General features: G+C 38.9%; 1 protein-coding gene across 1 annotated transcript; it reads left to right on the top strand.

Annotated features, from left to right (window-relative positions):
* Positions 1-774: 774 nt before the first annotated feature.
* eogt (EGF domain-specific O-linked N-acetylglucosamine (GlcNAc) transferase) lies at positions 775-17,159 on the top strand. Its single transcript, XM_079598352.1, has 16 exons — positions 775-874; positions 3,086-3,327; positions 3,556-3,656; positions 8,313-8,421; positions 8,613-8,707; positions 8,863-8,967; positions 10,009-10,115; positions 10,201-10,304; positions 11,701-11,793; positions 11,884-11,955; positions 12,256-12,342; positions 13,526-13,594; positions 13,826-13,887; positions 13,970-14,089; positions 15,508-15,610; positions 16,093-17,159. The coding sequence occupies exons 2-16, from the start codon at positions 3,130-3,132 to the stop codon at positions 16,237-16,239; spliced, it is 1,572 nt and encodes a 523-aa protein (XP_079454478.1). The 5' UTR covers positions 775-874; positions 3,086-3,129; the 3' UTR covers positions 16,240-17,159.
* Positions 17,160-17,708: the final 549 nt, after the last annotated feature.

Raw genomic sequence — 17,708 nt, 5'->3', positions numbered from 1 at the left:
TGATCCACTTCAAATGTCTACTACAGTAAGTTATTATTTTAATTATATAGTAATGAATGTATTATTATAATTAATAATATTCTGCTTTTATTTTTCAAGCTTTATTATTGTTTTAATGTTTAATAATGACTAAGATATTATTTTAAGTCATATAACAAGGGTTAATAAAACTGCTTTGATTTGGTTTTCCAGCTGTATGAAGTTATAATTATGTATTTATATACATACATACATACATACATATAAATTATATATATATAATTATGAAATATTATTTAAAACGATATAGTAATTTATATATTATTTTTAGTAGTAGTATTTATAATCTATGTTTTTTTCAAGATTTATTATTGTTTTAATGTTTAATAATTTCTAAGATATTATTTTAGTTTTTAAGTATTTTAATAATAAATAACAATCTCTGCTTTTATTTGTTTTCCAGATTTATTCATATTTTTGAATGTTTAATAATTACTAAGATATTACTTTTAGTTATATAACAAGGATTAATAATACTAATTACTGCTTTTATTTGTTTTCCAGCTTTATTAAAGTTTTTATTGTTAAATAATTACTAAATATTATTTTAAATATATTATTACAATTATTGTTTTTTTATTATTAATCTCTGCTTTAATAAGCTCTTTTTGACACTTGACGTTATTTTTTTGTTATAAAGTAACTAATATAGTATTATTTTAGTTGTTAATTACAGGGCATTCTTGGACGTCCACTTAATCAGTATAAAATTAAGATGATCTCGTGCGCCCTCTTGCGGTTAATAGCAGTAACACACGCCGGCTGATAGTTTCCGGTAGTATGGCGACTGCATCCCTAAATTCACCCACTGCCTTTCCCTAGTTTATCCAAGGAGGTAAGCATATAATTATTATTTTTTTGTTAGCACTGTGACTATTCATATTAACTTTCTCAGAGCTACTAAAAGTCGGAACAATGTTAATTTCCTTTTGTGTGGGTATATGTGTTTTGGAGCTAGTAAAGACAGCTGATATAATATAACTGATGGTGGGACAGCTGTAAGAGATTCTCTCCCTGGAAACGTGTCAAGTCTTTGTGGTTGTTACGGTCCCCACCTCAGCTTGCACTATTATTATTTTTGTTGTGTGTTATTTTGACATCGTGGTGTGTCGGTGCATCTGGGAATCTGACTACCTCTCTCTAACAACTAAGGAGAAAGAAAGAAAAAACCGTGCAGATTTCACTAACTTTTACCATGTATGGACAGGAATACAGAGTTTTTAAATCCAGTATGGTACATTTACTCTTCTGTAGGACATTTAATTGAGCTGCCCCATGAAGCGAATGAGATTGGAATACAGTGCGTCTTTGTTAATCTATTTGATCTTGCCCTGTCTAGACAGATCGCATTAGACACTGAATTTAGAAGTGACGAATCTAATAGTTCAAAATCCCTTAGTCGTCATACAGTTACTCTAGCTATTTTTACTACTGTAAATCATAAGTAATAAAAAAGCGACTTCTCTGGCAGAATAATGCCAGAAGTTTATTAGAATCTTTCTGTCACAATGCCAATTCCAGGAGTTTTATTTAAAGTATTTGGAGGTAAACTATGATTTTCGTGGTGATTTGTGCAAAGATCGCTCAATTAAAAGGTTCATTTGGAGTTCTCCGGTCACATTTGGATAATGTGGGTGTATTTTTTTCCCACGGGGTTTTAATAATGTAATAATCTGTAATTACGTTGTCATAATTACAAGGCAAAACAGTTAGACATTTCCCCTTGCAAAAAATCACCATAGCTACCTAAATATCATAGTTATAAAGATAATATATACATTTGTATTAATATAGCCTACTACTATTAGTAAGCCTATGTTAATTTATTAACGTTGACAACTTTAGTAAATGGCACATTCCACTTTGATGTCCCATGACTGTATCCAAAATAATAGAACAATGTCAATATTTTGACATAATGTTTTGAATTATTATTGAATGAAATTAATTGGATTAATTTGAATAACTATTTTTTTTTGTACAAGAAGTAACATCCTATTAACTATTATACAGCAAGGTAGGAAGACAAACAGTTATTCTCATTCCATTTTAGTAAATTTTACAGAAATTGTAGCGTTGACTGACTGCATTTGTAAAGCTCATTCAAAATTGTCACAAAAAAATCAAACAAATATTTTTTTTATGTATAGAAAAAAATCAATTACTACAAACCAATATATTTGTTTAGTAAATATGTTCTACTTTTATTTATTTATAATTAATTTATTTGATGTTTAAATTTTATTCCTAGAAAGTGACGAAACACTTTACTTAAATGTTGTTAAAAATGTTTGTCACAATTTGAAACAATTTTAAAGCTTTCTTTTACAGAATTAAAAAATCAGTGTAAAGAAGAAGTGCTTATTTTCTCTATAGACATATTATCAGTTGTGATCGATTCCATTCAGTTACTTGTGGTATTGCTAAAATAACAAAACGAAGCAGGCATTATGATTAAGTATAAATAGTTAATGATCTTACAGAGCATATCTTTTTTTCTCTAATCAGAAAATCAAAGGAATCCTCCCTGTTATGGTTCAATATTAGTTCTCAACCCATATCAGAGAACACACATAACCATAATTTCTGTAGAATGTACATTTGTTTTTCTATTAATTTCCCTCAATCCTGGTCTTATTGCTTAAACAATTGAAGGAAAAAGGTCACTAATATTTCCTGTGGAGTTTCACATGGAGTAAGATCCGTTCATTTGCAGGTTCCCACACTGTTGTTACTTCCAGAGCTTTGGTGTTTGTCCTCCCCGTAAACCATTAGCTCTCTCTCTCTCTCTCTCTCTCTCTCTCTCTCTCTCTCTCTCTCTCTCTCTCTCTCTCTCTCTCTCTCTCTCTCTCTCTCTCTCTCTCTCTCTCTCTCTCTCTCTCTCTCTCTCTCTCTCTCTCTCTCTCTCTCTCTCTCTCTCTCTCTCTCTCTCTCTCTCTCTCTCTCTCTCTCTCTCTCTCTCTCTCTCTCTCTCTCTCTCTCTCCCTCTCTCCCTCTCTCTCTCCCTCTCTCCCTCTCTCCCTCTCTCTCTCATAAACGAGTGTAGGTGCTGAGAGCCAGTGTGGTTCCTTCCATGTGGCTTGAGGGACTATGCTGCTGCTGGTAGCTCTGTGCCTGGCCTGCACTTATAAAACCGTCTCCACCGCAGACAGTGGCCAGAACAGCAGCCGCACGCCACAGCTGGACTACAGCAGCCTGGTTCTTCCTCAGCAGCATATTCCATTATTTCTGCACAACAACAAACCATTAGTCAAACTCTGCAAGGAGGACCCGCTTTGCCCTTTTAAAGTAAGATATTTCCTCTTGTTTCTTATGGAATGTGCGCTGAAGTTGGGTTAGAAGTGAGACATTGTACTACGTAAGCTATACTGGGGGATTAGGGGCTGTTTTTTTTTTGGTATACAGTAGCTTGTGACTTTATCCCTAATTTCTAGTGTTGTGTATATGCTTGCCTTTACTGTCATTAGATGATTATACAGGATGTTCTCTTAACTCTGTCTTTGTTGGCTGTGACAGGATGCTCTGTTGCTCACGAATTCTTGCTGGGGGTATGAAAAGAGCTGCTCCGCTGAGCACAGATTCAGCTATCCTGTGTGCACCAGTCTTGACTCAGGATGGTATGCCCTTCTTTACTGATCTACATTTTTCTTTGACACTTTTATGTGTTCCCACTATTCATAACCATCTAATCACCCATGTATATGTAGGCAGGACAGCAAATAAATTGTACTCGCCCTCAAAGCTACTAAAAAGATCGGAATTTGTGTGGGACACTTTTATAAGACTTTTTGGAGGAGGTAGCCATTGATCACAGTCTATTTTTATTGTATGGAAAAGAGCAGCATGAACTGTTTTTAAAGTATCTCCTTTTGTGGATGACAAACATTTGAATGACATTGTCACGGGTATGGTGCGGATGAAGACAGGCTGAGGCCCAAAGTTCCAATTCAAACTTTACTATAATAAAACTTAAACAAAACTGGTACAGGCAAGGGTAACACTCTCCATACACAATGACATATACAAACATTGACCAACAACTGAAGGGAGAAAGACAGGAACTTAAATACAGAGGATGACGAGGGTACAACAGGTGAAGACAATGAAGGGTGATTAACTGATTAACTAGACAGGTGATGAAAATGAACTAATGAAAATGACGACAGAGATGACGAAAAACACTGAATGAGAAAAAACAACCTAAAAGTCCATAGAAACAACAGAAAACACATTAACAATGTGACAGAACCCCCCCCCTCCCCCCAGGCGCGTCCTCGCGCCGTAAAACATCCAAAGGGGTGGGAGGGTGGGCGCCCTGGAGGCTGATGAACAGGTGGCCGATCTGGAGCAGGAAGCCTCCAGGGCGGAGCAGGACGTGCCGGTGGCCAGGGCGGAGCAGGATGAGGGCGTGGCCATGGCGGAGCAGACGGACCCTCAGGCGTCCATGGCGGTGAGGACCCTTCGGGCGGCCATGGCGGTGAGGACCCTTCGGGCGGCCATGGCGGTGAGGACCCTTCGGGCGGCCATGGCGGTGAGGACCCTTCGGGCGGCCATGGCGGTGAGGACCCTTCGGGCGGCCATGGCGGTGAGGACCCTTCGGGCGGCCATGGCCGTGAGGACCCTTCGGGCGGCCATGGCCGTGAGGACCCTTCGGGCGGCCATGGCGGTGAGGACCCTTCGGGCGGCCATGGCGGTGAGGACCCTTCGGGCGGCCATGGCGGTGAGGACCCTTCGGGCGGCCATGGCGGTGAGGACCCTTCGGGCGGCCATGGCGACCGTGTCGGCAGGGCCTCCATGATCCCCTCAGAGGACATATTGCCCCCCCCCCCAAATTTTCTTGGGGAGGTCAGCACTGGACTGGACCAGCGGCGAAGAGGGCTCTGAGCTGACCGGGGCCAGCGGCGAAGGCGGTCCTGGGCTGGACGGGACCGGCGGCGAAGGCACTGGGCTGGACGGGACCGGCGGCGAAGGCTCTGGGCTGGACGGGACCAGCGGCGAAGGCTCTGGGCTGGACGGGACCAGCGGCGAAGGCTCTGGGCTGGACGGGACCAGCGGCGAAGGCTCTGGGCTGGACGGGACCAGCGGCGAAGGCTCTGGGCTGGACGGGACCAGCGGCGAAGGCTCTGGGCTGGACGGGACCAGCGGTGCAGGAAGCTCTGGGCTGGACGGGACCAGCGGTGCAGGAAGCTCTGGGCTGGACGGGACCAGCGGTGCAGGAAGCTCTGGGCTGGACGGGACCAGCGGTGCAGGAAGCTCTGGGCTGGACGGGACCAGCGGTACAGGAAGCTCTGGGCTGGACGGGACCAGCGGTGCAGGAAGCTCTGGGCTGGACGGGACCAGCGGTACAGGAAGCTCTGGACTGGACGGAACCAGCGGTGCAGGAAGCTCAGGGCTGGACGGGACCAGCGGTGCAGGAAGCTCTGGGCTGGACGGGACCAGCGGTGCAGGAAGCTCAGGGCTGGACGGGACCAGCGGTGCAGGAAGCTCTGGGCTGGACGGGACCAGCGGGGCAGGAAGCTCTGGGCTGGACGGGACCAGCGGGGCAGGAAGCTCTGTGCTGGGCAGCGATGAGGGCTCTGTGCTGGGCAGCGATGAGGGCTCTGTGCTGGGCAGCGATGAGGGCTCTGTGCTGGGCAGCGATGAGGGCTCTGTGCTGGGCAGCGATGAGGGCTCTGTGCTGGGCAGCGATGAGGGCTCTGTGCTGGGCAGCGATGAGGGCTCTGTGCTGGGCAGCGATGAGGGCTCTGTGCTGGGCAGCGATGAGGGCTCTGTGCTGGGCAGCGATGAGGGCTCTGTGCTGGGCAGCGATGAGGGCTCTGTGCTGGGCAGCGATGAGGGCTCTGTGCTGGGCAGCGATGAGGGCTCTGTGCTGGGCAGCGATGAGGGCTCTGTGCTGGGCAGCGATGAGGGCTCTGTGCTGGGCAGCGATGAGGGCTCTGTGCTGGGCAGCGATGAGGGCTCTGTGCTGGGCAGCGATGAGGGCTCTGTGCTGGGCAGCGATGAGGGCTCTGTGCTGGGCAGCGATGAGGGCTCTGTGCTGGGCAGCGATGAGGGCTCTGTGCTGGGCAGCGATGAGGGCTCTGTGCTGGGCAGTGATGAGGGCTCTGGCGCAGGATCAGCGGGCTCTGGCGCAGGATCAGCAGGCTCTGGCGCAGGATCAGCAGGCTCTGGCGCAGGATCAGCGGGCTCTGGCGCAGGATCAGCAGGCTCTGGCGCAGGATCAGCGACCTCTGGCGCAGGATCAGCGGGCTCTGGCGCAGGAAGCTCTGGGCTGGACGGGACCAGCGGTGCAGGCGGCTTGGAGCTGGACGTCAACCGTCCAGGGTCGAAGAGGGACCAAAGCGGAGAATGGTGTCGGGGTCCATCTCGACCACCGCCTCTACTGCGGCCTCCACGGGTCCCGCGAAATCTGGCCAGACGGGTTCCCTCAAACGACCCTCCATGGGCAAAGGCTGGGAGATCTTGGCTCTCCTTGGCCAGGACGAAAATTTTTACCCATTCGTCCATATTAGGGGGGTCGGTCAATCTGTCACGGGTATGGTGCGGATGAAGACAGGCTGAGGCCCAAAGTTCCAATTCAAACTTTACTATAATAAAACTTAAACAAAACTGGTACAGGCAAGGGTAACACTCTCCATACACAATGACATATACAAACATTGACCGACAACTGAAGGGAGAAAGACAGGAACTTAAATACAGAGGATGACGAGGGTACAACAGGTGAAGACAATGAAGGGTGATTAACTGATTAACTAGACAGGTGATGAAAATGAACTAATGAAAATGACGACAGAGATGACGAAAAACACTGAATGAGAAAAAACAACCTAAAAGTCCATAGAAACAACAGAAAACACATTAACAATGTGACAGACATGATGTGAGTAAGTGTTGGCAGAGTTTTTTTTTTTTGGTTGAATATCAATATATATATATATGAATATGAATATAATGATATTATGATATTGATAATATAATATACAATTAATATTGTTAGTTAATAGTTGACCCCAATATGTGTAATAATTATTATTTTATGTTCAAACTCTTTTATTAAACCAAATGTTATTACAACACAATAGATTATTACAAATTATTGACACTTGTTTTTACATTAAGACCAAACCAAAGAAAATACACCAACTAAAAGAGAAAAAAAAAAACAGAAAAAAGAAAAGAAAAATAACAAATAAATAGATAAGAATAGACAATAGGAAAATACAAATGATAGAAAATGATAGTAATACAAGTAAGTAATATACAATACATATATATATATATATATATATATATATATATATATATATATATATATATATTTAATACAATATAAATAAATAATTATTATTTTTAATCATTAATAATTATTACATTAAATAAGCCTATCATTATTTTGTTTACAGTATTTATTAATATAGGTGAATGTTAATTTATAAATATGCTGCTGTTCATTCATTGTCAATTCATTTTTATTTATAATGCATTAATTAACATTAATAGTAATACATACAACTTGAAATAAAAAAATGCAATTGTTAACAAATTTAACTTTATTGTGAAGTGTTACCCAATTATTTGTATAAGAACAAGTTAAATATTCCAAAATGTTCCATTTTCAGATGAAGTACAGTATGTCACTGCTTGTGTTGTGGTTTCTCTCTTTGTGAAAAATCACTTCTCAAAATTGTGAGATATTTAGACTTTATTAAACAAATCCGAGCAGCTTCCTGCAGGGAGTAGCTCCAGATTTCTTCCCCGTTGTCAATATATACATCATATAGATATTCTTGGCAACACCATGTGTTACACATTCTATATATATAGAAAGTTCTTCTCCATATATAGCCAACTGCAGGCCCCTTAGTTTCACATTTGATTTCATTCTCCTGCAGGCTCCAGCACACAATAAGATAAATAATAGTGTTCGCATCTACGGCTTAATTTACTAATTTTTGAGGTAATAAAATCTTCTTGATGATTCATGTCACCAGTAGTTCCATAAACTATTGTGTGAAACATTGAATTCAACTGTTTCTTTGCACCTGTGTCTTACACACATTTTCTCAATTCACATTACAACCCCTATTTACCTGGAAAGCAAAGTTGTGTTCCTTTAATCTAGTGCTAATATTAAGCTAACACAAGTTACGAACATTTTTTGAACACAGGCTGTTTTCCGCTGTGTCACTCAAGCACTTCAAGGACTTTAACTTCAATACAAAGACTTCTATCTACTCCACATAGTGCCACTGTCTGTCTTCTTTCTGTAGGGCGAGCTCTATTCAGACTGCACAGGAACTGTTCTGGAAGCAGGCAGATTTTGGCTACGTGAGGGAGCGTCTCAGTGAGATGAAGACATTGTGCAAGCCGTCGAGTCCTGTGAGTTTCCCTCTTCTACCTCCCCTACCCCTGTCTCATTTGCTTCGTCTTTACCGTGGTAAAGCTCTTGTAAAGTCCTGAGCTTTGAGCATGAGCACTGAGCTTAAGACACAAGGGCTGTTTTAAACATGTCCAAACAATACTGGGAACAAACGTGCAAATACAAGTTTGAAACCTTTTTTTTTTAAAAGGGCGATTCCTCTCTGAAGTGCTCCAATCATATGCGGTTCTGCAGGGCCACAAACCTGTACCTGGACCTGAGGAGTCCCCGCAGAGGTCACGAGAGGTCAGTTACCCCATCTAGGGTCGTTGGAGGTCAGGCACAATGCAAAACCCTGCGGAATTGTTTTCTCTCTGGCAGAACTGCGAGAACTTCCTGTCTAAATGAGTCCTCTTTCTCTCTCTCTCTCTCTCCATCTCTCTTCCTCTATGCCACTGCAGGTATAAAGAGGATTTCCTGGAACAGGGTGAGATCGGTGGTCACTGCAGTCTTAATAGTAAAGCACTAGCTGCAGAAGGGACACACAAGAGTCCTCTTCAGTCTTGGTAAATAACTTCATTTATATAACTTTTATGTCCAAATAAAAAAAACTTCATGGACATTTATTGCATTAATGTATTTCTTTGCATGTGTGGCAAACCATTTAGAAACTAAGATTGATAAACTACTATGTGGTCAGTAAGATTTTTTTCTTTTGAAAAAAAAATAAAACTTTTATTATTTTATTTTACTTTTATAAATGCATTAAATTGCACTAAGGTGACAATAAAAGTTATAATGTTACAATATATATATATATATATATAAAAATAATAATTAAAATAATTTCCGAAGGATCATGTGACACTGAAGACTAGAGTATTGATGCTGAAAATTCAGCTTTGCCATCACAGGGATAAATTTAATTCTAAAATATATTAAAATAGAAAACAGTTATTTAACATTTTAATAATATTTCACAATGCGTTACTATGTTTTTGATCAAAGAAATGCAGTTTTGGCATTCATAAGAGAATATTTCAAAACTCTTACTGATCCCGATTTGAACAGTAGAATATATCTGCTATTGTCTCTTGACATTCACTTCATTTACTTACCTTATGCCATTCAAAACCATTTTTCGTTCACAACAGGAGATATTGAAATTTTTTTTCATGCTGCTCATTTCCATACATAAAAAAATAGACCGTGATCAATGCCTACCTCCTCCAGAAAGTGCCATAAAAGTGCCCTATATTATTTTTTGTTGCTATATTCCTGTCTTTGAAATCCATTCAATAACTTTAAGTTAACTTAAGTTTGCAGGAAAATGGACCATTTTCACAGACTGTGATGATACGTTTCCCAAGTTGTCATCATCGCAAAACTCTATCGTGGAAATTCTATCACAGATTTTTACTTTTGCTAATGGAACAAATGGAAATACAAAAATGATATTTGTTGTCGTCTCTCGTTCCCCGCTACAGAACTTTACCCAACTGTGACTACTTCAGCTTCTGAGAACCCCAGAAATGCGACAAGGGTCCACATTTAAGTTTTAAGACATAAAACAGACTTTTATGTTCATGTCTTGTTTTTCCTCTCAGGTTTGCTGAACTGCAGACATACTCAGAGCTCGACTTCCACCCCCAGGACGACGGCCATTGTGATGTTATAATTGACAGACCAACCGTCTTCATGAAGCTGGATGCAGGTAATCTTTCTGTGGGAATTAACGGAGCTTTTTGTTTAGTCATCACAAAGGCTTTTTTTTTTAAATGCTCTCCTGTCTTTTGCAGGAGTGAACATGTACCATCATTTCTGTGACTTTGTCAACCTCTACATCTCCCAGCACATCAACAATTCCTTCAGCCGTGACATAAACATCGTCATGTGGGACACAGTAAGGGTTCATCTCTCTTAAACACACAAACATTGTTTGCTTCTAATATGTCTTCCAGTAAATCATCAACCACGAGGCCTTAGAGAGCATTTCTTTCAGAAACTAACGGAAGGTTTGTTGTTTAAACCGACTGCCAGTTTCAGGAGGTGTGCGGTTCCTAAAAGAGAAAGATAAAAAGGAAACAGTGGGCTGAAAATAAAGTGACTTACGAGAAAACCTTATCCTGCCTATTGTTCAGACGCTGGTATTTCAAGGGCGAGTAACTGAGGAAGAGGGAAAAAGAAGGGGTGTATATAAAGAGGGAGACTTTTTTTTGTATGAAACAATGGAATGCAAAATTAAATCCACCTTGTAATATTATCATATATTTATTTATGTACTTAACCATGTCTAGGCTACGTTTGACGACTGCCTTTACATAAAGATGTGTCTCGAAATGCCCCATTCACACAGCAACTTACAATAGCATCTCGAATTCGAATACTGTCTGTGTGAACGTTAAATGGGAAAGTGACCAAGTAATATCAAAGATGGCGACGTCCATAAAACTGAAAAGTCGTATTACTTTCGACACAACAAGAGTTCAATCAAGTTGCTAGTTAATCCGTCTAATCTTTATGAACCAGGGTGGAGAGCGGAGCATTTGAGTCGCGCGTAGAACAAAACTGACGGAAACCGTTCTGGTGGAGAACAGTGGATCTAAAACCTTCAGATGACACACAGCTCATTTCTCCGTCGCTGTACCACACATGAAAACAACTCAGTACACGGTAGACAGGCATTTATGCAGCGCAGAGCAGCTCCCTTGCGACAGTTCAGTCCGGTTCCGTCCGGTTTAGTCTGGTTCAGTCCGGTTCCGTCCGGTTTAGTCTGGTTCAGTCCGGTTCCGTTCACAGAGCACAAGAATGCGGTTGTGAGAACTTTAACAGTTGTGAATACGGTCGTCACTGTGTGTGAACGTCACCGTATTAAGGACTCAAATGCATTCTGTCGCTGTGTGAACGTGGCCAGTGTGTCTAGACTTTTAGATTTTAGTTTCAATCGTAGATTAAGAGAGATTAGGAAAATAAGGATTAGAATCTAATCCAGTTAAGAAGATAAGTTTAGGTAAGGTAATGACTTTTAGTGCCTGTCTGAAACAATTCATTTGTTATTACATGACTTTTGACTGATCATGATGACTATTTTGAATATGAAGACAAAGCTATCATACATTCATCAGTCAATACCATTGCTGAATATTTTCTCCTTAAAACTGCATCTAAAAATGTTTGGTTTGGAAAACATTTAAATATGTCATTTTGATTATCAAAGATGAGTTTTAAGGGATAAAATGATTGACTGCAGGTGGACTTTAAAATAGACTTTAATTGAATTGAGTTGTTTTGTCTGTCAGAGTGTGTATGGATATGGAGACCTGTTCAGTGAAACGTGGCGGGCTTTCACAGATTACGACATCATTCACCTCAAAAACTTTGACTCCAAAAGGGTAAAAGACTTTTACTCCACATCACCCATCCACACTTTTATCAGCATCTGAGTGTTTTGGTGCTATTTTAAAAGTATGTGTTTCTCACAGGTGTGTTTTAGAGACGCATTTTTCTCTCTCCTTCCAAGAATGCGATATGGCCTTTTCTACAACACCCCTCTTGTACGTATCTCTATAATTGGCATGCCTCTGTTGCTCTCAAGTGTTCCCCCCCACCCTCCTCCATTTAGCATTTGTTCATCTCATCATGTTCATCTGCTGTCTTCTGTCTATGTTAATGCATCTCTGCGTGACATCTTTGGATGCAGTGCTTGTGATATAGAATATTTGCCTTGTGTGAGACTAAACTCATCTGGTGCTGTCGCTCAAATCATCCTCCTATTAATGATTGTGTGCCCCTGCCTTCTGTGTGCAAATGACATGAAGAGAAGATTTAACTGACAGATGTGTGTAATTTGATAGATCTCTGACTGCCACAGTGAGGGGCTGTTCAAGGCGTTTTCCCAGCATGTCCTTTATCGACTCAATGTCCCACAAGACGGACCGAAGGTAAACATGCTTGAACTCACACACACACGCACGCACGCACGCACGCACGCACGCACACACACACACACACACACACACACACACACACACACACACACACACACACACACACACACGCATCATCCGATATATATATATACGCACACAGATCATGATTTGATTCCTGTATTCTAATAATAGAAAGGCAATCACTAATATATCTATATGTGTTTGATAATGTCAGGAAAACAAAAAGAGGGATTTAACAAAGAGATTGTTGATATAAGCATAAAAATGTCAAAATGAGCACAGGAAACAGATTATATAGTGCGTAAATTGTTTATCCATACATATATAAACACAATTTACGGACTATTTAAACTGTTTCCTGTGCTAATTTTGAAATTGTTATGCTCATAAATCACATAACCTTCTAGTGAAATCAGTCTTTAAATTAGTTTTTTTGTCTTCCTGACATTATCAAACACATATAGATATCAAAAAAGACATATCAAACATTATATTTAGATTTTATAATATTTTAATTCTTATCATTTTAAATAAACAATTATTAATTATTAATATTACATTTCACATTTTATTATTTAATTAATTTAAAATCTAAAATTAATTTGAATTCTCAGACTTTTAAATAAATAATTATTAAATTATAATTTTATATAATATTTTTGTTTTATTTTAAATACTAGATTTCTTATTAATTTAAATAAATCATTATTTTATCATTCATATTATATTATTTATTGTTTTATTATAAATATTAAATTAATTTTAATCCTTATACTTTTAAATTGTTAATATAATATAATATAATATAATATAATATAATATAATATAATATAATATAATATAATATAATATAGCCATATTTTCTATATTTTTGCCACAGGCTTTTATGTAGGAAGATTATTTATTGCCATGATTATACTATCTACCACTAGATGGCACTGTTGTACAATTTATTCCTTCACGTGGTCTTTGTCATGAGGGAGCCCAGTTCTTTCTTATCACACATATTATGACATTTACTTCTCTTTACCCACCTAAATAAAGTTTAAATAACAAATTCTCATGTCTGAATGTATTTAGAAAATGGATTATATACGTTTCAAAATATATAGCTTAAGAAATAAATGTGTGTTGAAAAATGTATGAAATCTATGACGTCCTTCTGCCCTGTCAGGAGGGCCAAGTCCGTGTCACTGTGTTGGCAAGAAGCACTGAGTACCGTAGGATAATAAACCAGCAGGAGGTGAATACTCTATCTCTCTCTTTGCTCATCATTGATTTATCACTCCGCTTCCTTAACTGCCCATTTAAACTCTTATTTGCTGAAGACCCCTGCATGGTAAAAAGCCTCGATTTACTTGGCCTCTGTCCACATGAGTGTGAGGTCTCGTTAATCACCCTCTGAATCCCTGCTGTGTGTGTGTGTGTGTGTGTGTGTGCGTGTGTGCGCGTGCGTGTGTATGTGTGTGTTCAGCTTATCAATGCCCTGAAGACTGTGCCTTTATTCGAGGTCAAGCTGGTGGATTACAAATTCAAGTGAGTTATTCTGTCTTTGTTGTTTTTAAATGTAGCGATTTCTTTGGTGCTTGCGTGATTGAAAGCTGATGTGTATTCTTAGAGAGATGCCGTTTCTGGAGCAGATCCACGTCACACACAACTCTGATATCTTCATTGGGATGCATGGGGCCGGACTGACCCACCTCCTCTTTCTTCCCGACTGGGCCGTCATATTTGAATTGTATGTAACGCTCTGCTTTCTAAGTGATCTGCATGGCCAGCTACGCTGTACTGTAGAGCTGTCAGTCTGAGGAATGTAAATACTTCTTCTCTCCACTTCACTTTTAAGTTTTAGAGTCACTTTAAAACCCTCAGAGTTTATATAAACAGTTATTGGTGACAGTCTGCAGTGTTTAAATAATGTTTATACCACTTGATTGTATTAAAACAACCAAAAAGGTTCAAAGTTGAAACATTTATTGCGAGTTGTAAGTGTTAGCATGGTTGACGGACATATGAAGAAATGCATTATGTTTTCTGATGTGTTTAGTTTGACTTAATTATGACTTTAATTTTGGGCTTAAAAATGGGACAAAGACTCTTAGGACTATTTACTACTTTTGCAATAATTACTTTTTAAATATTACCATTCAAAAAGTTTGGGGTTGGTAAGATTTTTTAAATGTTTTTGAAAGGAGTCTCTTATTATAAAAATAATATATTATTTTGTATTTTTGATTTAATTTTTTTATTACGATTTAACGATTATTTTTATTACGATTTAAAATAATTTGAAAGTGTAATTTATTCCTGTGATGACAAACCTGAATTTTCAGTCTTCGGTGTCACATGATCATTCAGAAATTGTTCTAATGCTGATTTGGTGCTTAAGAAACAGTTGTGCTGCTTAATATTTTTCTGGAAACCATGATTCATTTTTCAGTTTTTTTTTTAATGAATAAAAAGTTAAAAAGAATAACATTTATTTGAAATAGAAATATTTAGTAACTTTATAAGTGTCTTTAATATCTTTTGATCAATATAATGTGTCTTTTAAAAAAAAAAAAATCTTACAGATCCAAAACATTTGAATGGTAGTGTACTTAAAACTTAAACAGGAGCTTAAAACAAGGACCATCCCCACCATACACATTGAAGAAGAAACAGCAATGTGGTTGATCAGAATAGGTTAAAAATACTTAAACTTGTTAAAATGTTATCTTTAGACTTTATCTGAGCCCCTGACAACCACCAATCATGTTCATTTGGTTGCATTCTTGCTTAGAAAAAAGTTTGTCTGTTTTTCCACTGATAAATGAATACATCACGACTCACTTCAGAACTCTTTTTTCCCCGCGACACCTCTGCATGTGTTAAGATGTTTTCCACAGTGTGCATCTGTGCATCTGACACCCATGTCATGTTATACATCTACCCAACACTCACGTGGATGCAGTCAAGCCTCTGTGCTGTACAATGTACTTTTTAATGTGTGTTACGGAGGAGGGAAGCATTTGACTGTGTCTCTCTGTGTGTGTGTGTGACAGTGAAATACAGCCTAATTAAACAGTTATCCATCAAACTGAGTCCGCGGAGACTTTGTGGGCCACTTCCTGCTAAGTTTGGGACATAAAACATCCCTCTTCCTGTATTCCACAGGTACAACTGTCAAGATGAGAGCTGCTACCGTGATCTGGCCCGACTGAGGGGAGTCCATTACATGACTTGGCAGAAAAGGGACAAAGTGCTCCCCCAGGATAAGGTGAAGAGAGCACACACACACACACACACACACACACACACACACACACACACACACACACACACACACACACACACACACACACACACACACGCACACGCACACACACCACTGCCTGGATTCATTCCAGTTTATATAATTTCTTTCCAGTATTTCTTTATACATTATCAAAATCACATTGAGTGTGAGTAGTGTTAGTACATTTAAACCAGTTACATAACCTTCTATTAGAGAATTATAATATATCTCATTTTAATTCTGTAATAGGAATATATACACCCACCGTGCACTTTATTAGGCTAATCCTGCTAGTAGAGGGTTGGACCCCCTCTTGCCTTCAGAACTACCTTGATTTTTCAAGAGACCTGTCAGTAATATTCAACGGACCATTGTTTGTTAGTATTAGTTGATATAGTGTGTGTGTGTGTATATATTATATGATATTACTTTATATTATTGATGAATATTTTGTTCTGTCTCAGGGTCATCATCCTACTCTTGGGGAACATCCTAAGTTTACCAACTACACTTTCGACGTAGAGGAGTTCATGCAGTTAGTCCTTCTAGCGGCTGAACATGTGACCCGGCACCCGGAGTGGCGTGCGAAACAAGCCCGAGATGAACTGTAGCCCGTACAACACGGTGCTCTTCTGCGAGGAGATAGATGAACACACTCCTACAAACTCTCCGCACTCTTACACTCCTGCATGCTAACGAAAAGCAAATGGCTAATGTGGGAAAGCACATTTTACTTTCAGAAAAAAGCATCTTTTACATTCTGCACACTGAGTATCCTGTTAAAAGACATTGGTTTGACACATTTTGTGTGGTTTGTACCTTATCTCAGGTACAGTATGTGGGCTTTTTTAGAGACTACACTTTTAAAACCTGATTTAAGTGCAGCTTTGTGAATTATTTGGCTATGGGTTGAATTCCAATGTAGTTTGTAAGACATATTTAAACAGCACTTTTTCCCTCAAAAAACAAGTGATCAAGCTTTGGGTACTGAACTAATGTTGAGTCTATACCCACATAGTTTGGTAGCATTATTTATAACAGTCAAACCATATTTAAAGCATTTTTTTGTGCTTTTTAATGCATTTAGGCAAATGAGATGACCTCAGCTTCATATTTATTACAATGTCAGTTGATACAATGTCAGTTGTCAGTGTCAGTTACTTTTTTTATTTCTTTGGCCAGTTACAGTAGTCATTTTGTAAATGCAATATTATGTTAAGGGATTCATTACTCCAGTCCTGGTGCACACATTAAGACATTTGTTCAGTTTTGCTTCATTTTATAAAATATTTTTTATCCTTTATATAAAATATAAATTTTTTTTATCCATCATATTTTTTTTATTTTTGACCCTTCATAAAGTTTCTGAACAGTTGCAAAAGTTTCTGTAAAGTGTCAGAATTTTAAGTTCTGGTATGAGTTGAAGTCAAAGTATTTAATGAAATCCTGATGATATTTAATTGTTTTTAAAAAAAAAACAAACATCTGTTTTGAATGTGTATGCATTTGGAAAATTAAATGAAGCTATTTAAAAAAAAATGGTGCAAGATTTCATCTTTCTCACATACATTGAGACATAATGACAAATAGCCTACATAAAACATTATTTATGGATATCACTACATTTAGTCATCTATCATAAATCAGTCATTACAAGAACTTGACTTATTTCTGCTGTTCTCTCTGTGTTTCATAGTGTAAGACTATACGACAGACACAAAGTGCACTGGTTTGAGATGTGCTGTCACTGCCATTAATCTCGGTGACCTCAAAGCTGAAACCTGGGGACTTGAGGACACAGGACAAAACAATGAAATTATTACCAGTTGAAACAATATTCCCAAAGAAAAGCTTTCATTTGAAACATTTTAACTGGGGGAGAATTAAGAAACACCTGCAATATTTTGTAATAAATTGCCAGCTTTTCATGTTATATTCATAGCACCCAGAGACATGACAAAAAAAATGTTTTTATTTACAAAACACCCGTATTTTTATTTAAATGTGATCAAATAAAACAATTAATTTCCAAAAAGATTTCCATCTTTAAAAAATGTGAGTGTAATATTTTATCCATTAT

Source organism: Phoxinus phoxinus (assembly GCF_949152265.1).
Source record: "Phoxinus phoxinus genome assembly, chromosome: 22".
In the NCBI taxonomy this organism is placed as follows: domain Eukaryota; kingdom Metazoa; phylum Chordata; class Actinopteri; order Cypriniformes; family Leuciscidae; genus Phoxinus; species Phoxinus phoxinus.
The sequence above is the reverse complement of the archived record's forward strand: the minus strand, read 5'-3'. Positions and strand labels throughout refer to the sequence as shown.